The 24441-nt window shown below is 37.0% G+C and overlaps 1 protein-coding gene across 2 annotated transcripts in view; it reads right to left on the minus strand.

The window, feature by feature from the left end:
- pik3r3b (phosphoinositide-3-kinase, regulatory subunit 3b (gamma)) overlaps positions 1 to 24441 on the minus strand; it is a 193620-nt gene that overhangs the window by 137263 nt on the left and 31916 nt on the right. Inside the window, exons 2-3 of one of the 2 annotated variants that reach the window (XM_056750038.1) lie at positions 8322 to 8358; positions 7140 to 8038 (exon numbers count right to left, since the gene is read on the minus strand). In XM_056750038.1, coding sequence (XP_056606016.1) covers positions 7140 to 7452 — 313 coding nt within the window. In that variant the 5' untranslated portion in view covers positions 7453 to 8038; positions 8322 to 8358. Of the gene's footprint in view, positions 1 to 7139; positions 8039 to 8321; positions 8460 to 24441 lie in introns of those variants that run through there. The other variant, XM_056750039.1, reaches the window with a different exon arrangement.

Here is a 24441-nt window from a genome sequence, read left to right on the forward strand (position 1 = left end):
CATTAAATTCCTTGGAGTGCTGTCTTCTTCATAGACTCTTGAAGTTTCCAGTAAAGATGAAAGACAAGACAACAGAAGGTAAGGGATGGAGAGCGGCTACAAAAATTTGTAAATACATTGTAAACTTCCTTGATTAAATCCATGTGTGAATGAAAAAAAAACGCAATTATGTTGATATAAACAGCTTGAGATCGCTGGAACACTTAAAGCAAGACAAACCTTCTCACCATCTATCTCTCTCTTGAAACATTGGAGGTATTTTCAATGTTAATGGTCAAGTTTATCCATCAGCCTGTGAGTCATTCCTGAAAATTTAGGGAACTGTTTAAAAAGCAGCTTTAAACAGATTCTGGAGTTTCCAGAGACTTAGCCCTGTAGTCACAGTCTCTTTATATATACAGGTAGATCACTAAATCACTAAAGCTCATTTCAAGCCTGTTTAAATAAAAAGAATAAAGGCCCACTGACATTCTTGTGTGAAATCATTGTGTATAAACTTTTAGTTTTAGTAAGTGCTGCTGAGTTTGTAGAACTTTACATTATTTGGATAACTGGTAATTTCATACAAAAAAATCCCGTCATTTTCAGTTTCAGTTTTCGGGTATTTGCATCCTGAATTTTTTTGTATCGGTTTCGACATTGAATTTTCATTTAGTGTGTCACGAATATATATAAGGAAGTAGTGTTTGTGTGGAAGAGAGAGATAGAGTGAACAAAGACTCACAAATGCTTGTTTATAAATAGAAGCACATCAATCATTTTATCCCGATGCATTTTATATCTTTGGGTATTAGATTGGGTAAATTACACTGCTGCGACACATTTATCGAGAGCCTTTCGGGTCGCATTTAAAATGCTCAGATGAAGGGGACATAAAATAAGCACATAAAATGCATGAGTCTTTATGGGTGCTCATAAATAGCTGGAGAAAGTATAATATTGAGAAGCAGTTTTAGCTGGTTTGCGCTTTTCTCTCTCTTTCTCTGATTTGAAGAAACCACAGTCCAATCCTGAGCCGCAGCCTGGAAGTAAGGATAGAAACAGATTTATGGTGCAACTTTGCCCCAAGTGAAAGCAGTGTTTATTATCACCCCTGAGCTTTATGGAAAACAAGAGGGACAGAGAATACGGCTTTTGTCCTCTTGGCACACCGTTGAGTGGTACGGCAGAGATGGACTGTCAGGAAGACATGGTTTATGATTGAGAAGGTTTGAAACAACCCCTGCTGCCACATTTAAAGTGTAATCTTTCAAACATCTGTTTAGAAATGCACTAGGGGACAAAATGCTCTGATGTTAAACAGAAAAATGATGTGAAAAATTAAAGTGTGCCTGCCAGTTCAAAAATTTCGCATAAATGAAAGATGGTGGGATTTCTGAATTAAATATCTAGACAGTTGATCCAAGTACAAAACAATGTATGCAATACGGTGTAGATATATATATATATATATATATATATATATATATATATATATTATAATTCATATATTCCATGTTATTACATTATTATAATGTTACTATAAAAATATATATATTTTTTAAGGCAAAAGCCATCAGCATTGCTTCACTTCATATGCTACACACTACATTTACATCTTTACAGTAATGTGGGATTTAGTGAGTTAAGCAAGTCTTAAGTTGTCGAGGTCACTGTGTGACTATTCCATTAGAGGCACAGACCCATCAAACAAAGCAATTTTCCACAACCAAATAGCACTGTGCATTTACTCAAATAGCAAAATTGTCTATTCAACTGACAATATCTTTCTGTGCAACACGAATACTACTGAAATACAGTACCTTTTCTCTTTTCACCATACAAATTATTACCATTCGCCTCGATGCTTACTGTTGATCATGAATAGCAATGGTTTTATCACCTGTCCTCTATGGCTGCAAGCCATCAATTCCCTGCCCATCTACAATAAAATTGCTTTCAAAACACTGGCTCGTTCAGTCTAAAATAATAAAATTGTACTTTATGTGGGGGGAAATAAGCATGGAATCCTTGATAACATCTCCCGTTTGGATTTACCGTATAACACAAGCAGTCCCATTATTGTTTTAACAGCCTTTTGTAACATAGAAATAGAAAAACCAACATAATTGGCAGAATAGGAGCCCAAGCTATTATCTGCAACGGAATCACACTTCAGCTTATTTTCAAAGATGTCTTTGTTTTATTGTGCCTTTGAATCATAGTCACTGCTGATTGGCCAAAGCCACCTGGGTTGTGCAGGGCCATTCGATTAGGAAATCCGACATGATGCTAATCAAGTCCTATTCGGATTTTAAAAAGGTTACGTATTTTGAAATTTACAGCTAATGTGGAGGAAAGCAGAGAAAGAAGGAAGCCAGCAAATGTTCTGCCAGAATCCTGGCCGAATATGAACCTCTACGTCATGGGATCATGAAGAACTAACACACAAGAAATTCACACAGTAGGGGAGGCCAAAGGCTGTAAATGAAGCCAGTAACGATGAACCTTTTATAAGTGGAGTATGCAAGCAAAACTTCACTAACAAGTGAAAAGCTTTCTTTGATGAGGGTGAAATCCATCTAAGGATAGGCCAAACAACATCTTGATCTTGCGTTGCCTTTTGGCAATTTTCAATACATAGCCGAACAACTTTTATAACCAATGAGATTTAAAATATATGATGCAAGTAAAACTAGCAAAATCTGTTAAAAAAATAAACTTATGATTGTCTTACAATCTAACATTATCAGATTTTCAGTACATGATTATTGTGGCAAAAAAATCATGATAACAATATCACAATTTCTACAGATATTTTTAAAAAGATATAAATTATGGTATCAGTGAAATTCATCTTTAATTTTGTTTACTTGCGTTTTCCATTGACGTAGTGGTTTGACAGGGAGGGGTGAAGTGAGCCGTTGGTCACAATTCGCAACCTTACCGCTAGATGCCGCTAAAATTTCCACATTGCTCCTTTAAGGCAAAACTCCAACTTGTTTACAATATGTGTACAATTAACACAGTATGTATCAATAACAGTTATTGCCAATACTGGTATATTGTGACACACCCAACATAAACATACACATAAATATTGGCTAACTTATACTCTACACAACACTGTGCACAGCCCTCATATGACAATGCCAACTTTGTTTATAAACAACACATGCATTTCTTGGTCCAAGATGCCTTTCCTCTGAAAAAATAACTTGTGCCATCTCGCTGTTCCTCATTAAGTCCAGTCACAAATATGGCCATTATGCTTGACCAGCATGTCCAACTACCACTGAAAAATGTATCCCAAAGAGAGCTCCTCGTGACTCATATTCTCAAACAGGGAAAGAAAACAAATCCAAACAAAACCATCTTACTTGGCTGCTCTCCGATTCGCCTATCAGCACATGACTGTGTGCTTAATCAGAGCACGGCAGCATCAGTGACTGTCCCTCATCATCCATACCACTGCACAAGGCCTCTGAGAACCCAGAGTCATCACTGTTCAAAAGAGTCAGACCGACAGTCAATAAAAAAGATAATGGTGAATGTGAAGACTGCAGGATTTGACAGACACTTTCACAAGCTGGAGAGCAGCTAATAAGTGGAACTGTGCGTTGATGTTACCTTTGAACATGTCAGGCTATTAACAGTTCACAGTGAAAGAAAGGAGAAAAAGACAAAAAGAAAGATTTTTTAAAGCCAAATGCTTGACAGTCGATTGCATGTGTGATAGACCTGATAAGCGGCTGTTAGTAAATTAAAGGAACTTGGTAGGCTGCTTTATTCAACCCTAAAATGCCAATGATACCTCTGTCGAGGTTGAGAGAGAGAGAGAGAGAGAGAGAGAGAGAGATAGAGAGAGAGAGAGAGAGAGAGAGAGAGAGAGAGAGAGAGATGAAAATGAAAGAGGTGCTTACTGACCTTATAAAACTAGGCTAATGCACAAAGCAGCTGCCTGTCTGCTCATATGCAGAATTTTGGACCTGTATATTCTCCAATTATCTGAAGCCAGTATAAGGTCAAAATAAATGTGTGTTAAAAGAAATAACTCCCTAAATATCAATATCCTACACTCTAAAAGTGTTCACTTTTAGTGCTATTAAGCACTATATCTTGGTGCTTCAGTTGTTTCTTCAGAGTTTCTTTGGAGCGACCAAGATGCTATATAGCACCGTTTCCATATAAAGAACCTGTTAAGCCCCTGTATGGTTCTTCAGCAGTTCTATATAGCAACTCAGACATCCCAAAGAAACGCTGAAGAACCACTGAAGCACCAAAATATTGTTCTATATATAGCACTAAAAGTGGTTGCCCATGATTACGAGCCAAGAACAACTTTTAGTCCTATATAGCAAAAAAAATTATAGTGACATATAATCAGTTTTTGTTTATCCAATCTATGTATCCAATCAAGTATGTGTAGTTTTTTGAAGAACAGGCAAAAAAAATCGTGAAGGAGACATCGAAACAAAACGCAGTCAAATTTGTAAGATTGACATTTATGCGGACTTGATTCGTGAAAGCTGTTTGTACCATCATACAAAGCATTTAATATTATGATGGAACACTCTTTATCTTACTCTGTGAAAAGTGAAAATATCAGGATTTGAACACAGTACACAGTTAAGTCTGAATGCATAAATCACATTTGACCCCAACATTCTCTAGCGCGCCCTTGTGAATGCAGCAGTGCGGCAAGGTGTCACGACAGAGATGAGCAGAGGTCAAATTTACGGTTTCGATCCTAAGCATCACGCAGACGCTTACATCACTACTATTACAACAAATCCAGATACAATACAATACCTGGACTGTCTGAGCAAACAAATCTGATTGAATAACTTAAAAAATGCATCAGACTTAGAGGTCAGACTCGATTTGATTTGTGGGCAGTGTGAATGAATCCTTAATCTTAATTTGCTGCAGGTCCGATTATTGTGTGGTAAATGACACTTCTGAGAGCACCAATTTAATCTCAGTGGAAAAATATTAGAGATTGTGGGTTTTGGCCCTCATCTCGGGGACATTTCACATCATTTTCAGAGAGCAAGGATGCAAATCTTAGGTGAGTTTTGGCAGGCTCATTTTCAAGACAATGCCAGTCCAAGGTCAAGTCAGTCAACTGTGGCTAAACATTATAATGTATGTGGTCATTCACAGCTGCAACTTAATGAAAACATTTTGTGTTCAATTTACTTGCAGTCACAGGTTACACAGGTTATCAGGTGCATAAGCATGCACATGCAAATTGTTCATCTTTCGGTTCATATGAAAGTTTGATAAACTGTGACCTACTTTTTGAATAGAAAACATCAAACCATAGAAACACTAAGGGCCCTATTTTCATGATCTAAGCGCATGGTCTAAAGCGCAGGGCCTAAGTGCACTCAGGTAACCACTCTTGCTAGTTTAACGACAGGAAAATGGCGCATGGTCTAAACGGGTTGTCCTGACTTTCTTAATGAGTAATGGGTGTTTTTTTGGGCGTGATGTGCAAACCAATCAGAGTTCTAATCTCTCATTCGCTTTAAAGAAACATTCCACTTTTTCTGTAAATATGCTCATTTTCCAACTACCCAAGAGATAATAAATTGAGTTTTACCATTTTGGAATGTATTCTGCTGATCTCCGGGTCTGGTGATAGGACTTTTAGCATAGCTTAGCATAGATCATTGAATCCAATTAGACCAGTCACATCGCATTTAAAAATGAAAAAAATGAAAAGACACCTCAAGAGAGTGTAAAAACTTAAAAAAAAACAAATTGACGGTATTCATTTAGAAATTTGCTGTTTTCATCACTATTTTCTGATGCGAAACTTAAAAATGTGCACAAAACAGAAAGCAGGCTAATGTGGCAACATATCCTAACACCATTGTTGGATTGGCCCTAAATAATATCTAGAAAAATTCTAGAGTAGTCAACTTTTGACTCTGCAGCAGGCCAACCAGACTTAAAAACTAATTCAAACTGATCCAACAAATACCAACAAGTCCCAATAAATACCAACATAATAAATACCACTGACAATGACCCAACAAACACCAGCATGGGTTTCACACTGATCCAAGAAACGTGTTGTTCTAATTATTTATCAATATAACTGTTTCTTGGTCTCTGTTATTGATTTATCTTGATGCATTGCTAGGGCCAACTGATAGTTGCCTATTCAATAGTCCAAGACAAATGCTCTTACTTGGCAACTCTTAATTTAAAACCCTCATCAGTCACATCCTAACACTGACCCATCTGACTGGAAAACTTCAAATTTGCAAGGCTCATAAATTTCTCTACAATCGAGATAAGTGTTCCGTCAGTGTTCTATAGGGATGTTTTGGCACGAAGTGAGTCTAATGATTGGCTGACTGTCAGCCATCCAAGTGATCAATTATTCAAGAGAACTGCATGTTTTTGCCTCTCCCAATGCTTTTAATGGCTTCACTATGCTGTTTATCACTATCTCTGCACCTTGGCTGAAACAAAATGACTGAGCAAGCCACTAAAAGAGGATCTACGATGAATAAAACACATAAATACCATAAAGACGACCTAAACCTCCTCCATAAAAGAGACAAGCATCCTAGACTATAAAAGAGAATAGCAGTGTTGGAACAACTAGAGTTGGCTGTCTGACCTAGTTAGCATACGAACACCCCCACAAGCAGACTGTACCACGATCAGACGCAGAGGGGCAAAGCAGGCCCAATAAAGAGCTTAACACAACATTTGAAATACAGTCTTGTCTTTGATGCAGAATTGTGCAAGCACATCTGAATTCTTATCGGTTTTCAGAGACACTAAATAAATCCTTAAATTCAACATTGGAAGTAATGTTCCCAGTGGGAGTGCAACTGTGATTCGCACACAATGTTCTCAAAATTTAAGTGAAGCGTTTTATTATAGGGTTGGGCTGCTTAAAAAAGTGGGGAGGAGAGGGAGAAAATGAACCATTATGCTTGTGAGATTGAAGCTATAAGGTTATAGATCCCGTAGAGATGTGGCAATATCTTTTCTATGATGGATACATGCAATACTTCATTTATATAATAATACGTATTATATTATAACACTATATAACACAAATACACATAAGTAACATAAAAGTAAGACTTTCTGTTAGATTACACAGACATCTTCGACAAAACAACACTCACCCTCTGATGCTGTGGCTGCTGGGGGCTGAGGCCCAACAGGTGTTGGGGGAACTGGTCTTGGCCAAGGTTTTCCTGAGGGGAGGCCCGCCCTCACAACCCCAACATACTCCACAAAGGTGCCAGGAAAGTTGCCCTTCTCTTTAGTGCGTTCATTGGTGCCATGCAGCCAGCCCTTTGGGCACTTTTCATCACCCTCCTGGTGATCTTGTGTCTTGGCAACCGTGAGGAAATCTCCAGGCTGCAGGGAAATGTCGTCACCACGTTCCTGATGGTACTCGAACAGTGCACGGTACTGAAAACAGTCCGAGCTCATGGTTTGTTCTTCACATATGCTTCAAAATGGGTTTTCTGCTTATTTTGATGCTTATTTAAAACCTGGATGTAGTCGATAAGTCCTTGGTTTAAACCTGAGTGCTAAGTCAGCTGTAAAGTTCTTGAGTCAAAACCTGAGAGCTCGTCACATTCAGTTGAGTTTCTTGCAAGGGTTAAAACTTCCCCCCTACACCATGTGTTGGGCAGAGGCCGTTATTGCGCAGTTCACAAATAAAAGAACAAATCCGACGTATCAGACCACGGGGGAAAAACAATTGTAGTAGTCTGTGGCATGATAGAGAACGGGAACAGAGAATGCAGAAACAGCCCCATGAAGATGGGGATGAATACAAGGACGAGGGTGCGTGACAGCGGTAGCACAAATTTGGGGACACGGTGACCTGGAATCGGGACGTTGGGAAGTTCTGCAGCGTTGGCACTAGTCCACAGAAAGAAATGAAAGATTTATTGAAATGCCCTTTTAGTCCATTTGGAGGTGTGGTCAGACAGACATTGACATGGGCAGTGCCAGTTTATTTATCAAATAACTGAGCCTTGGTCTTCTTTGTTGATAAACACCTTAAAACCTGAAAGCATTCGATTTACAATCAGTTTCACAAATTTCAATGTACATTTAAATCCTTATATTGCAAAACGCTTGCATTATATGAGCAACTTTTACATGCAATAAACATCTCTACATGCAAGCTTTAAAATTTTTTATTTTTCATTGCATGACATCACAACCTATGTCGTTCTCTCAAACGCAGACAAACACAACATGCCGCACAGCGCGTGACTGGGACAGTGCCAAGTTGGGTACAGCGTGCAGAAAGTCGACTCGCAATATACGGTCTACTATAAACTTACCTTTTTCCGCACCGGGCAAAAGCGTCCAAAATGCAAGCTGCTCCGAAACAAACAGAACGAGAACGCATTTTGAAGTCGGTTTAGGTACAATGTGCGATTTAAACGTATCCCCAAACAACCTGCGTGGCTGAATCAGACATCCAGCCAGACTATGCTGTAGTACGAGTCTGCCCGGGTGACGTCACATACCACGCCCCCGCTGTCTGATCATGACACACTGTGGGATAAAGTTGGGAACTTGCCTGTTATGGATGCAGTGGTCATGATGAGAAATAAGGCATCGTTGACGGTTTAAGAATGGACACGAAATCGCAGGTTATATAATAAGTCTGACGTACGTGGTGTTGATCTCTCAAAAAAATGATAATCCTTTCTATACCTAGTTTCAAGGACAATATCAAGGATGTCTATCTAACAGTCAAATATACAGACGTATGTTTTACCCAAATATAATAACTTTACATTAATTAATAATTCATACTAGTCGATAGTGTAAAAGGTAGAATAACAGGTTTAAATATAACGATTTTTTTACAAAAGAAAGAAAGATAAGATACAATAGAAACAATGATCAATGACTGATTATTAATAATTCATATTTATGAGCTTAATTAGTAGGCAATTCTTACATAGTATCATGCACTCTTTACAATTCATTTTCCATAGCAGTGAAATAGAATAGGATATGTTTTTATACAACCAACGCTTTCTTACACCAAATGATTTAACAAATTAAAAGTAGTTGACAGTTCATTCTGGATATATATTCATCTTCACTTATCTTCAAAAAAGATAACAGTTCTATCATCACTATCTTGACATGTCAAACCTGTATGACTATATTTCTTTTACAGAACACAAAAGATGACATTTTGAAGAATGTTGTTAACTAGCATTGCATTAGATTTGTGTCCATACATATAAATGAATGGGGGCTTTCTTCAAAATATGTTCTTTTATGTTCTATGGAAGAAAGAAAGTCATAAAAGTTTGATTCTGAGTAAATGATGATTGAATTTTACATTTTTGGGTGAACAATCACTTTAATGTCTATTTAATCTTATTATTTGTACTGTACTTCCATTTAACAGTAAAATACTTAACTATTCTTTCTCCCCTGATTGCAGAATGTCTGCAGTAATGAATTCACTTGACCTTGTCTACCCTCGGTGCCTATTACAATATTTTGAAATTCTGCGCCTTTGAATAATGCAAGTCATTTCATAGGCCATGAGGTTGAACATGTAATTCTCAAACCAAAGACGCCTAATTCCACTGCGTAAAAATACAATAGCAAACATCAAGACCTTATGTAAATGCATAGTGACAGAAATCAATTCATGGTGCAGAAAGGTAGGCAATATGTAATCAAGATAAAGCACCCACTTGGGTAAGCATCCACGCATACAATCTCTGCACATGGGTTGATACATGTTGAGATGAATCACATATATAAACGACAAATTTGTTTAAAAAAAACCCGATGAAACCAGGGAGCTCAAGGTAAAGGCACTGACCACCAACTCGTCTCTCAAATTAACTTGAAAGTCGAGCAGCTGGGCTCTCTTCCTTAGCATAATTACACAGAGTGACAAGACAGCATCCACAAAGTCTCAGATGGCCCCTTTAGCCACCCTCACCACTCAAGTAACATGAAACTATTTATTTTTCACTCAGTGACAGTCATGCTGGAAGAATAAAGATGTGTTTGTTCAGTTTTTTCTAAAATATTTTCTCACACAATTGGATTTTGACACTTAAGAGGAAAGTGATTGGAACTGACCACAACTTTAATATCGCTTATCAAGAATTGTGTTCTGAATAAAACATGTTTTATAAACTACATGAACTATTCTAACATTCTGAAAAAATGTCCTCCAACAATTAAAAATAATATTGTTTTACTTTGTCTGTTATGGTATGGCATACTAACTGGTGAAGTCAAGATCATGGCCTTCCCTTGAAGTCTATTGGTTTATGCCTATTCTACATTATGCCTGTGCACTTAAAAGCTTTAGCCATCCCTCACTGACCAAAGCAAAGGACAAATGCACACCATGCCAGATGTGTTTTAGGAACACATCTGTTTTCATTTGTCTGCAGTGCCACCCACGTTGAACCTTGTCTTTAAGTCACATTTTCGAGGCCAACAACTGATAAAACAATATGGAAGGTCTGGATTACTTAAATAACCTCAAACCTCACTGAAGATAGACCCATCTTTGTTAAAAAGAGATTCATAAATGAGAACACCAGTGAGCTATTTATGAATGCTATGTTTTTGTCACAAAGTACATCTGCAGACTCTATGGATGTTCTCCTCGATAGCTTTAATGCAAAAGTAAAAAATGCTATCGATGCCATTGTTCCAGTAAAGGTCAAGACGATAACTGGCAGGCGTAAAGCACCCTGGAGAAACACACCAGCAGTACAACGCATGAAAAGAACGTTGAGCTGAGCGTATATTGGCGAAAAAGTTCACTATAACATCTATAAAGACATGCCTTCAATGTTGACTTAGGCAAAGCTAGACAGAACGTTTTCTCTTACATTATAAACTGCAACATAAATAACACTCACACTCTTTATGCAATTGTAAAGAGACTACCAAATCCCCCGAGTCAAGTTCCCAGGAAAAATGCTGTCTGATGACAAATGCAATGAGTTTGCAACATTTTTCCTTGAGAAGATCAATAATATCAGAATGGAAATAAGCAAAGCTCCATGCGGCAGTCAGGTCAGTCTGACTTTAGTACATCAGAAATGAGTAACTCTGTCTGAATTTCTGACAATTTTTCACAAAACCTTGGAGGAAATGGTACAGCATCTTAAAGTGTCAACTTGCAGCCTCGACACACTTCCCACATCCTTTTTCAAAAGAGTGTTTATCTGTTTGGAAGCAGATCTCCTAAAAATAGTAAATATCTCACTGCTCTCGGGAACTTTCCCAGAGTCCCTAAAAAATGCAGTTGTCAAACCTTTACTAAAAAAGAGCAATCAAGACAAAACCTTACTGTCTAATTACAGACCAATATAAAATCTTCCTTTTATAGGTAAGATCATTGAAAAGTTTGTCTTCAATCAGCTGATCAAATTCTTGAACACAAATGGCTACCTGGACAATTATCAGTCTGGTTTCCATCAGCATCATAGCACAGAGACAGTGCTCAGAAAGATAATAAATGAAATTCGATTGAATTCTGATTCAGGCAAAAATATCAGTTCTGGTATTTCTAGATCTCAGTGCTGCCTTTGACACGGTAGATCACACTCCTACATAGGCTGGAAAACTGGGTAGGGCTTTCTGGGTTGGTACTTAAATGGTTCGGGTCATACCGAGGGTTGGAGGTTATTATGTAAACATAGGCAACCATAAATCTGACAGGACACCCATGACTTGTGGTGTTCCACAGTGCTAAATTCTAGCCCCGCTTCTCTTCAATTTGTATATACTCCTACTTGGCCAAATAATCAGAAAGTACCAAATTGCCTACCACAGATATGCAGATGAGACTCAGATCTGCCTTGCCTTCTCACCCAATGATTACAGGCCTATTGACTCTCTTTGCCAGTGCATTGATGAAATTAGCAGCTGGATGTGTCAAAACCTCCTTCAGTTAATTAAAAACAAAACTGAAGTCATTGTTTTTGGTAACAAGGATGAAACTAACAAGGTAAACTCATACCTTGGCTTAAGAGCTATCTTGGTGTCATTTTAGAGTCTGATCTTAGTTTCAGCAGTCATGTCAAAGCAATAAGCAAATCAGCATACTACCATCTCAGAAACATAGCCAAAATCAGATGTTTTGTCTCAAACCAAGATTTAGAGAAACTAGTCCATGCTTTCATTACCAGCAGTTTGGATTATTGTAATGGTCTCTTTACAGGTCTTCCCAAAAAGACCATCAGACAGATGCAGCTCACACAGAACGCTGCTGCCAGGATTCTGACCAGAACCAAAAAATCTTAGGCATATCACTCCAATCCTCAGGTCCTTACACTGGTTACCAGTTACTTTTAGAATCACCTTCAAAAAAATATTAATTGTTTATAAATCACCTAAATACATTTCAGATATGCTTATTAAATATATACCAAACAGACTTCTCAGATAATTAGGATCAAACAAGGCGAGTCTGCCTCTAGTCATTACACCATAGCTGGAATCTGCTTCCGGACGTCCACTAACAGTAGCTACTTTTAAATCTAGATTAAAAAGACACATGTTTAGCTTTGCATTTACACCCTAAGCACTGTGGTGGACTACATCAACTGTACTTAAATTTCTAATTTATTTTTCTTTTGCTCTAATTCTTTTTATATATTTACGTAAATTTTTCATTAATTGTATTGTTGTTTTAAGTATTTGTAATCTCAAATCATTTGCATTTTAAAGATACGTCTTATTTCTCTCTGTCAATCATTTTATGTAAAGCACTTTGAATTGCCCTTGTGTATGAAATGTGCTATTTAAATAAACTTGCTTTGCCTTGCCTCAATACTAGAAGCACATATTTCTGCAGGGCCTGAAGATGTGATCTACTGTATGTATTGATGTTGTAGGTGTCACGTTGAATTGCTCTTTTTATGCGTTTACTGTCAGTTTAAATGCATACCGCCAAGGCTTACACAGTTGAAATGGTGAATCTCATAGTCTATAATGACAACCTTTGCAGGTCCTAAAGCCCTGAGGGCGGATGGATGCTTGCATGATCTCATTTACAGTCCCCTTCCAGTCAACATCTGGAAAATGCATTTCGCCACCAATCAGAGGTCAGCAAATTATTGGTGGCCTGTGGTTCAGACAAGTGTAGATATAGACAGACTAAATTGCAAAGCAGAAAGTAAAGCAGATATGTTGGGAATGTAGTTTGGCTGAAGTGATTGTAGGGAATGTTTGTTGTGCTTATCACATGGAAACATGTGTGTTCAAATGTGGGTGAAGGGGGGAAACTAGCTGTTGAAGTGTGTAATAAAAGCAAAGGTAGATTTTTGGTATCATTTGCAGGAGATGTCAGTCAAGCAAAGAGGCTTAACTTGTGTTCTGTAACCAAAGAAGATCTGGTAAGCACAGGCAATATGTAGCGACTGGCATTTCCAAGCACGAATGAGCACATCTAGAGAGTTAAATGACTTAACATTCAGTTTACAGAAAATGTTGGGATTTAGAATGAGATTTCCAGATAAAAATGGTCTAAATGGATGATTTATATTTTAGGCTGATAGTACGGTTATAGGTAACTTATAAGGGTTAATGTATTGCAAACCAGTGAGTCATATAAATGGATCTCCAATGCGCACTTATGGCTCACATATGGTCGCTTTGATATTATAAGATTACACCTGACATTTTTGTAAACATTCTATAATTCCCATAATCTTATGCTATGACAATTTATTTCCATCATGATGTTCATTTCTTTTTCTGTACATTTTCTGTACAATTGTTTTTTAGAAAACAAAAAGGTTTAATACAAAGTCAAATGGAATGCAAAAACTTACCGACTTGGCACTTGAATAGACCTGTTTTTATTCAGTTTTCAACAAATCGTCAATGAAAGGCTCTGATTTAACTAGAGAATGTAGTTGATCAATCTAAGAAAAATGTACAAAAAATGTTGTAGGGCACCAAAGTGTACTGTATTTGTGCAATGTGCCATTTATACAACAATCCACTAAATTATTTTATTTAACACCAACATCCTGGTCTCAGAAAACAGCCTAATGCATACATTTCACGATACTTCATTCTCAATCAATGAATTCCTAGTTGATAACCCATGTGTTTGTGCATCTATGATAGAGACCCCGAGGTGACCCCGAGGTGAGTCAAATTCTTTCATCATCTACTCACCCTCATGTAATTCCAAACATGTATGCCGTTCTTTCTCCTGCAGAAGACAAAAGACGATATTTGAAAGAACCCTGGTAACCAAACAACTTTTGACCCCATTGAGAACCATTGTAGGTATAGACATAAAACTGTCAAAATATTATTTTCCACAGAAGAAAGTCATTGTGGTTTTTAACAACATAAGGGTGAATTAATGATGACAGAATGTGAAATATCCCTTATAAAAGAGTTGGTCGAAGGGCAGACATTAGAGTGGGTGACAGTAAAAAAAGAGCATTGAAAAAGCACTCATGAGGGGTAACCTAACGCCTGCAGCCTTACTTGTAGAGAGCTGTTACCCAACCAAAATAAAGATTATAAGGTGAAATGAATTAAAAGAAAACCAATGTAAACTGCTGAGAAGAATGCCTGTCCCAGGGTAAGTGAATAAGAGAGAACAGCCACGGTATGATGATGATGTCATCACAAAGCATAAAAAGACAAATAGATAATAGTTTAGACAAAAATATAGATGCTAGATGCAAATGAATGCGAAACACACCTATATATGCAATGATTTCTTTATAGTTTATCTTAAACGCACCATGGGGAGCCAAGACAACAACTATTTTTTTTTTCTTTGGAGCATTCTGCCCATATCAATGTAGAAATCCATGAAGAGTACTGTTCATATGACCTTTCAAATTCCTGACAAAACTCTCTATACTTTCAAACAATATATTTAAGGTCTTATCTAAAAGTTATTTAAGTTATGGATATGGAAATGTAACCACGCCACTTGCTACAGAAGGTCAGTCTTCTCATCACATGTTGAGCATATGTGTTCACAGTGTGGCAGAAAGGCCGGATAGGATTCGTCTGGCACAAGGAGGACCTGGGGGCTTTGAACTGGTTCCATGACCTAGTATATGTAGCAGTCATCTCCACACACAGTTCCTCCTAGGGTTGAGAAGATGACAACTAATTGGACCATTTTCTTTTCATTTTGATTTTGCTTCCATGAGACTATGTGGCCAATGTTAATATATGACTTTAAAGAAGTAATTACACAAAACATAATCCAATTACTTTTTATTAGGCCAGATAATCTGACTAACATTACCCTGTCAATAAGACTGTTGCTAAAATAAAAGTGTGATACATATCGCACAATAATATTTGATGATGTTTTGTTACATTAAATCATTATTATCAACACCTTTATGTATTCAAATTAAAATGTTATTCACAACATTAACAAATGTTTTTTTTTTACAGATGATAACATTTTAGAAGGCAATATATACTGTACAATAACATGAGGAGCTCACCCGTGATGCTTTAGAATATTTCCCCACACGGAACAGAGAAGGTCTCTGTCATATTGTGACAATATGAATATGTGCTGCTAGCCGTCTTTACATTCCCGTAATATGAGTTAGTTTTTCTTTGGGGTATATATTTAATTTAGTGGCAAAACCTTTCTAGGATATCTCTGTTAGGACCCTGTCATGGTAGTTTTACATTTTTTATCTCCACACAGACAGTTGCCATGATGTACCGCGTTTTAAGGCCCAGCTAGCATTACATTTTACTTTGTTGTTGTGTTTGAGCTTTCCAATATTCTCTCAGTGTCTGTAACAACTCCCATCCACTCTCAGTGATCCTGAACAACTAAACTTTAACTATTCTTAGAGTAGGTCAGGAGGAGTTCAAAGCCATTGAAGCAGTTCTCAAGAGTTCATCCAGGAGTTTAACACTTCAACACCAAGTCTTCAGGAAGCTGCTACTGTTGAGCTAACATGTTGCCTTGTAAATGAATGATCATTTGCAGAAGATTCTGCAAAAGCAAATTTCTCTGCACACTCTCGCACAATCTGCTCATTAGTGGTGATGAGTAGAGCAGTCATCATGTGGGGTTGCATGTCACACACTACATGCTCACTGAAACTCCAGGAGACGCTCTTTGTTTTTCCTTTGCCTTGTTGTTTTAGTCTCTAATTGAGTCACTCAGTCTTCAGCAATGAGACATTTTCATAGAGTGACTCTCAGTTTCCAAACAAATACAAGAAGTCATGATCAGGTAAAAATGTATTTAATAAAAGGACAGTTCACCCAAAAACAAAACATTGTCATCATTTACTCCATTTCAAATCTGTACATATATTTTTTACAGTAAACACAAAGAAAGCTATTTGGAAGAATACTTGTAACCAAACATCATTGACTACCATAGTAAGATAAATGTTGTGCTGATTGAAGAGGCATGGACCAACATTCACTGGCCACAATCAACAACCTGATCAACACTGTGCAAAGGAGATGTAATGCACTGCATGAGGCAAATGGTGGTCATTTCAGATACTGACTGGTTTTCGACCCCCCCGGACCCCCCCCCCCAAATACAGTAAACTGCACATTTTTGTGTTGCCTTTTATTGTGGACGGCACACCTGTGACAAAGAAACAAAGAAAGTATTGGTGGCTACAGACAAAGAATTAGTCAATTAGACAATTAATCAAATTTAACTTTACTTTTTTCACGTATTTTTTAAAATGGTGTAAAATGTTGAATTACAGAAACAGACAGTAAATTTACAACATTAACATCAAAATAAATGTTTTTTTGTTTTTTTGTGGAATTTTCTATAATGTATGTTAAATGGAACAAAAATGAATGTTTCTACTGTAACACTATGTCTATCTGTCACTATTTAGAAAAACACAGTCCCGCCCCAAATCATGCCATTGGCTGAGCTAGAATTTCACATGCTCAAACAAACAGGACTTTACCTTCTGAAGTTGTTTCTGCACATTAGACCAAACACAATCTCCTGGCAATTCATAACTGTTTAACAATTTTATTTGTATGAATTTGTGCCTCATTCAACGTATCTCATTCATGTTTTAGTATCTTCTTCCGCCAAGGTGACACGGTTTAAGCAAAGCTTTATTCTGACTTTTGTACGAAACTGCCCGGTCATAAAATAATGACATTTTCCAATGAGATCAAGTTACCGACAGAAATCAGATTTGTATTTCAAGATTGAAAAACCCTTCACCTATAAATTTAATTTCAGTCTTTCTCTCTCTCCAAGTGACTACAGAGTTATTGAAAAACCTTAAACCAGTTTTAGAGAACTAGCTGATTCCAGTATCAGTGACCCTAGGAAACAGAGAGGGAAAAAAGTTGTCTTTCCACCCTGATGAAGCTGTGACAGACACAGATGGCTGCCTGATTTACATCCCAACAGGCTCACATTGAAGGTGTCCTCTGCATTGGCATACCTTTGATTATCCGTTTCAGTAATGAGTTTTAAAGAACACACGACGGAGTAGACAGCGGAGACTCGGTAGAGGAATTGCTTAACATGCTTTGAAGGTAAACAGCTAATTATTAATGAGAGCTCAACAAACATGCTAGGAAAACAGATGCTAGTACTCGGGGAGTCTTCCTCATCAACACTCATTAGTGCCTGACCAATCATGGAATCCCGTGAAAGCGCTGTTGAAATAACACTGGTAAAGTGTTGTTCATGTCACCCACCTTCTGCATCACAATCCCAAGGCAGAAGATCAGACGATCCTGTCAATTAAAGCGTCTTCCTTTTTTGTGGGTGTACATCTGGTATTCCCACAGCAACATGCATGAAACCAGATAAACATACACGTAATAAATATGTGATTACTTTGCATATTTAAAAAAGCCCTTTTACAGCCAGCCCGAAGCTTTTAAAAATACCTCATACATTTTTATAAATAAACCATTGCCCTGGTGAGATAATCAATGTCGAACCGTTGACAGTTTCCCCCCCAGCTACTTCGATGTTCGACGAATCTAAGACGAGTTCTCCCTAAACTTCATTAAAATTGAACAAAAATTTACAATTTCCATCACGTTTCCTGTCACTCGGCAATAGCGCCCATGGAAATGTTGATCATTAAAGCCTTATTTTTCTCGCCCTGTATGTTTATACGGTTGAAAATAGCTCTTTGGTGCCATTGCTTTAAATGGCTCACAAATAAGCCCTGGGATGTCCACAGGCACGGCTACTTTTGCGGAGGTTGATCGAGGGTTTGCCCGCAAGGCACATAATGTACATGAGGGTTACTGGGGCTGTAATCACTGGAGAGAGAGAAGCTGGAGAAGAGGTGTGCAGTCTCAAAGCTGATGAGCTATCCACTGGCGGTGTGTTGCAGTGAAGGAACTCTCTGACCTACTTGTGGTATTGCCTTCAGTGCTTCTGCTAATGAGAAGAGATGTCACAGGCTGTTGCCCACATCCCAATTAGCCCTGCCTCAATTTCAAATGGAGAAAAACTTAGATTAACAGACAAAAGATATGCGGCAAAACATTTCACAAGAGGTCACCACAGATTGAACATCTGGGGATTTCAGATTTTTGGTTGCCACACAGGGAAAGCTACTTCTACAGTTTGTACAGTTTGACAGGTGTATCATTCAAGATTTTCATTACGAGGAAATGTGTTTCTATCAGCAATGGATTTTAAACATATTATGAGTTGTTGCTTTTTACCTTGTTTATATACCGATTTTTTGTCTCTCCCTCTATACCGTCTATGCTAATATGCAGGGCTAGGAGGAACGTGCAACGTAACCCCCCCAAAACAGCAGGGGCACCATAAAATAACATTTTACACTTATTAATGTCAAATGATCCAGAATAAAAGTGTTTACATAATGGACTCTGGATCACAAAACCAGTCTTAAGTAGCACGGGAAAATTTTTAGTTAAAGACAAAAATACATTGTATGGGTAAAAATTATCGATTTTTCTTTTATGCCAAAATTCATTAGGATATTAAGTAAAGATCATGTTCCATGAAGATATTTTGTAGATTTCCTACCTTAAATATATAAAAACTTTATTTTTGTGAGTGAATGGCCTGCCACAGTGCCCCTGATTAACAACTTCATAGGCCATTTTCTCAATATTTGTTTTTTGCACTCTCAGATTCCTGAGTTTTAAATGGTTGTATCTCAACCAGTCTCTCAAATGTCATATTCTAACAACTCATACATCAATAGAAAGATAATTTATTCGTCTTTCAGATTATGAAAAAATCTGAATTTCGAAAAATTGTCCTATAAGACTGGTTTTGTTGTCAAGGGTCAAACATGTGTCTGTGTACTGTGCATACTCATTTTGTATTTATAAACACGCATACACATTTGCATGTTTAGAAAATATTTACATGCATTTATGTATATTTACAAATAGTCTAAATTATAAATGTTGGATAATATTATAACTTTCTGCATGATTGTTTATGTTTTCATGAATACAAAATTAATATGCACAGTACACAGGCATTTATTATGTAAGCAAAAACTTTTACATGTTTATATAATTATTTTAAACCCAACATGTAACTTTTGCAGTCTGTTTCTGTAAATTATTTTTTTACAAATTCTGTCAAATAAAACAGTTACATTTTTACAGTGGGGAGACTGAGTCCAGGTAAAAAGTAAGCTTCAGGGGGACAGAGTTCCACCTCAAAATGTTCAGGATTTCTGTTTTATCCAGGAAATAACATCTAAACGATATGCATAGTTTGTAACATGGCATTTACTGCATCTTTGGTATAAAATGCTAAAAATCTCAGTCATTTTCAGCACTGCTGTATTTACTTTAGTGAAAAATTCTGAAAGCACTAAAATTAAATTAATTTATTGATATTTGCTCATATATAAATGCTTTAACATTTTTGAACCATAATTTTAAAATATTTGTTGTCAACTTTTAACCTGGTTCCTATTAAGACATCTCAGAGGAAAAGTCAGCGTTTGTGAAGTGTATCTGGAAAATTGACAATAGCTTTTTTCAGACATCTATTTTAATGTTAATTTAGATGTTTACCTTTATATTCAGACATATTCACTGGCTTAAACAAACATATTTTCTCTAGAGATTATTATTTATAAAAAATGATGTACACACAAAATTATTTAATTCTACAATTGTTTTTACATCCAGTTTTACACACAGTATTATTCTGACAGAATTACCTCAATACCTGACTAGATCTCACTAATGTGCAGTTCTGCAGAAGCGCTGCAGTTAGTGTAGCCTCTTTGTCTTCTTTGTTTTCTGCACTGCATAAGCTTCTCTCTTCTCCTAGAGGGACCCAGAGAGAAGAACAGTCTGAACAAAGGGTGCATTCCCACACAAACCAATGTGCTCACATAGACACAGTTTCAACCACAAACCACAAAAGACACGAAAAGCAGCAATATTTCCATATTTTCATCTCTGTTTTATGTAATTTTTTCATCAAACACGCAACATAAAAGCAGCAATCTACATTACTCGTGACACAAAATGAAATCTAGGACATGTATTGATGTTTTCAGAAATGCAATTACTTCTGATTTATCTTGTTACTTGCTCAAGGATTTACAATAATCTTGTTGGGAAACCTCTAGATTGCCCCGTCTCTTTAAAAGCATTCCACATTCAATACACCTCTTTAACTATAAAGGATATCATTAAAGTTGCAATGTTTTGTAGGTTTACGTGAGCTTTGTAGAAATGGCTCAATAAGTTACCATAACAGGCATGGGGGAATTAAAATGCAAAAGTGATCCAAGTATGTCAAGATGGTAAAGGGAGGGAGAAAACATCAATGAATATGAGATCAGATATAAAACTGAAACTGATGTAAGAAATGTGGTGCAATGCCGATGAAGTGTCTTATATAATAGCCTGTCACGAATGTTAATATGCGTTCAAAGATCACAAATCAATGATCATTGATGATAAACAGGCATTAGCACTATTTATATCCTCCAAGATTGGAAAATTAGATTTCATATTGTCCATAAAACTTATCTGAGGAGCAGAATATTTCCCTAATATTTTCTCTGAGAAGAGAGAATGAGGGAGAAGCAGGAGGCAACCAGAATATTTATTAGCGTTTTCAACTTCAGAGCAAAACAAAAGATAAAGAGGCGGTTGTACAGCATGCCATCTGAGACCAACACAAAAGTGCAAACTTTTCCTTTCTTATCTTAACTGATGTATTATGGGTGGCTCATATAGATTTTGCTTTGAACACAATTGATAGTAACTTAAGAGTTTTTTTTCATTACGATTGTGTGCTGAACACGGGCGTCTGCGGAATGTGCGTCTGTTTGTAAAGAACAAGGCCAAACACAGTTTCCCTTTGCTAAGATCACACAAAGGAATTTCTCGCATTAAAGCTCTTTAGATTTGCAGGGAAAATAAAAAAATAACTCTCAACTACATGCTCCGGGGATGTTTTTTCATTCCTGTTGCATTCCTTTCTAGTTTTTGCTTAAAGGAAGCTTTTTTCTCACACTCTGTACTGGGTCTCACCACCACTTCAAAGATTCTTATTGTCATTAGTGGAGCTGACATTATGAATATTACATCTATGGCGTGAGGCAGCGCCGTGCCGCATAACCTGCTCCGACAACCGCATCAAATATTTAACTAGGTGACTGCAGGCATGCTCGTGTGTGTCTGAAAGAGAGAGAGAAAGAATGAGAGAGACAGGGTGGGTTTGAATAAGGCCAGGGTGGGGTGGGGGTAAGTTGTACATCATTTACATAGAAGTGTTGATTCTGACAGCGACCGCCACCTCATCATACCACTTAGGGAAATGAAATGAGTGAGACAGAGAGGTTTGGTGGGAGAAGGTTAGGGGACAGGGTTGGTGTTGGAGGGGGGGGGTTAGTTTTAATCAACTTGCTGTATCAAGCATACTTATGCAAAGGGATCCCCATATGGATAATATGTGGGTGATATCACGGACAGAATGTCAACTAGCGTTGGGATGAACCAACAGGCGAGGGAGCGCAACGATTTGATTTCCTTTGTAAATGAACAACCTGCTAATCATGCCCACACAGGAAAAAGAGCAAATATGGGCCAATATTTGACCACTTACGTAAGCAAACATGGTATTGCAGTGTATAGCGACTGTTTCGTTTTTTAGTACTGGGAATGGACTACATTCTGATGCTGTGGTTTCCAGCATCCTTCCTCGATCCCCATTGGAAATAGAATGTAATTTATACAGACATTGTTAAGCAGGTACTAAGAAACACCTGAGTGACATTTTTCATTCTTGGTCCAATGGCTGCCACCTTCACCCAAGGTCAAGGGAAACATTAGGAATGACAAAACATTTATTCTACTGTGAGTTGACACATAGGGCAAGAAAACAGTTCTTTGTGGACCAAGGAGACCACCAAAATAAACAAAGATGAGGCAACTATAGGAACGTGTATTAAAACACATGTGCAGTCCATAAATCTGTGATGGGCTTCTGTGAACAGTGAAAAAAAATCTATGAACCACAAATATGTGTGTACTAGATACTAAATTATCTCATCCACTCAGGCTGCTTGAAAAAGACTTCAAAAACCAATAAATTGGGTCACACTCCACAGTGAGGAGAAAAACATGAAAGTCAAGTAACACAAATTCTATATATAGTCCAATATTTTTAATTATTTTCATAGTTAGCATTCATTTATAAGTTTCTGTCCAAACCAATAAATAAAGCACACTACATTAGCAAAACAATTGATTTTAAATAAAGGTTTTAATGAAATACTTGTTTGTACATTTCAATACAGACTAAGAGATTTTGAGCATAGTGTTTTAAACTTGGTGGAATTTGTTAAGGCTACTACTAGTTGGAGTATTGTCCAGGACAACAGCTTCTCTCTTTACTTCTTTTCTTTCAACTGTTCCCAACTAAATTTCGTCCTACATTCAGCATTCTGGAATTTTCACAAACTGATCTCTTACATTGTAAAATCTGTAACTGCTTACAATCGCAGGGCATCAAACCAATAATGTATTTGAAATGCTATGTTATATGTGCTATTTTATAACAGTGTGCAAAAATGATGAACAAATATGCTGTCTGATTTCTATAAAATAAATACACCTGATTTTTATAATACATTTTTATATTTACAGTTATATATTGTTCTTGGTCCAATGTTTTAAAATATTCTCCAGAACTTGTAAAATGTAGTTCTACAAGACAACTCATTTACACTAACAAATACATTTGTTATTTTTTATTTATTTATACATTTATTATTTTTTTACATTTATTTGCTGTGTCTTAGAACAATAAACAAAAAAAATACATTTACTAAACAAACTGTCAAACAGTCTTTGTATTATTTCTGCTTCTAACCGCACTGTGATTGGTACAAATGATATTTTGCACTTGGAAGAAAGTTTGGTACTATTTAACATAACTTGATTACACAAAAAAACTAATTTATCTCGAAAAATCAAGCCTAATTCCTCATGATATGACCCCTTTGATAATTTCCTAGATGTTCGGAATTGCACCTCTTTTTTAATTCATATAGTCTTTCCTTAAAAATCTTTCCAATGGAATATGACTGGCCACTTTAATGACAATCCTTTTTACGAAAAGGAAGAGAGCTCAAAATGAAATCTGCTGGAGTAAAAGTTAGAGATGAAGGTCATTCACCTCCACCCAACAGTATACATGAATTATTTCTCTTTTGAAGGTAGAAATAGATTTATTTTAAGGTAAAAGCCAAATAGCTAGAAGCACTCCGGACCTCATGTTTTCTTAATGCAGGACTTTTTTTACTGAAGTTGATGTCAGGTAAGCTAAGAAGCACCTCAGGCTAGACTGTGCAGACGGCCTGTGTCCAATATGAGACCCAATCTAATAAAAAGAGCAGGTCAGTGCTACAGGTAAACATAGCTCATCTCCCACCATCCCCATGGAAAGGAGACAGGGAGCAATAAGAAGAGCTATAAAGGTCTAAAAATGGAGAAAAAACACAGATAACCAGCAAAAGAGCTAATAATCTCAACATAGCAATGAACACTGTGAAGAGGCCCATCCATCCTTAGGGTTGGGGTCAGTGTACTTATACTGTCAGACGAAAAGATCATTGTGGTAAGGTATGGGCATGTGGTTAGGTAATGTTCCCTTTGTACTGGCCCTTGGGGCAAATATGTTACTTTCAACTATGTGCCTGTGTTTATGTACCACATTTCTCAGAGAGGAAATGAACATGTCACATTCTGGACAACACAGACAGGCATCGTTTGTGTGAATAACTGACGGAGTGTCTAAAAGTTTGATACGTATAAAGGCGGCAAAATATCTTTGCTTCTGTGGATATTTCTCTGTCCTATTGTGTGCTTTTCAAGATTCATTAATGACTGGACTGAACCAACAATTTTTATCTTATTTGGAGACATGTGGGCACGGAATCCGTCAGTATTTCATTA

Source organism: Triplophysa dalaica, chromosome 6 (assembly GCF_015846415.1).
Source record: "Triplophysa dalaica isolate WHDGS20190420 chromosome 6, ASM1584641v1, whole genome shotgun sequence".
NCBI classification, from domain to species: domain Eukaryota; kingdom Metazoa; phylum Chordata; class Actinopteri; order Cypriniformes; family Nemacheilidae; genus Triplophysa; species Triplophysa dalaica.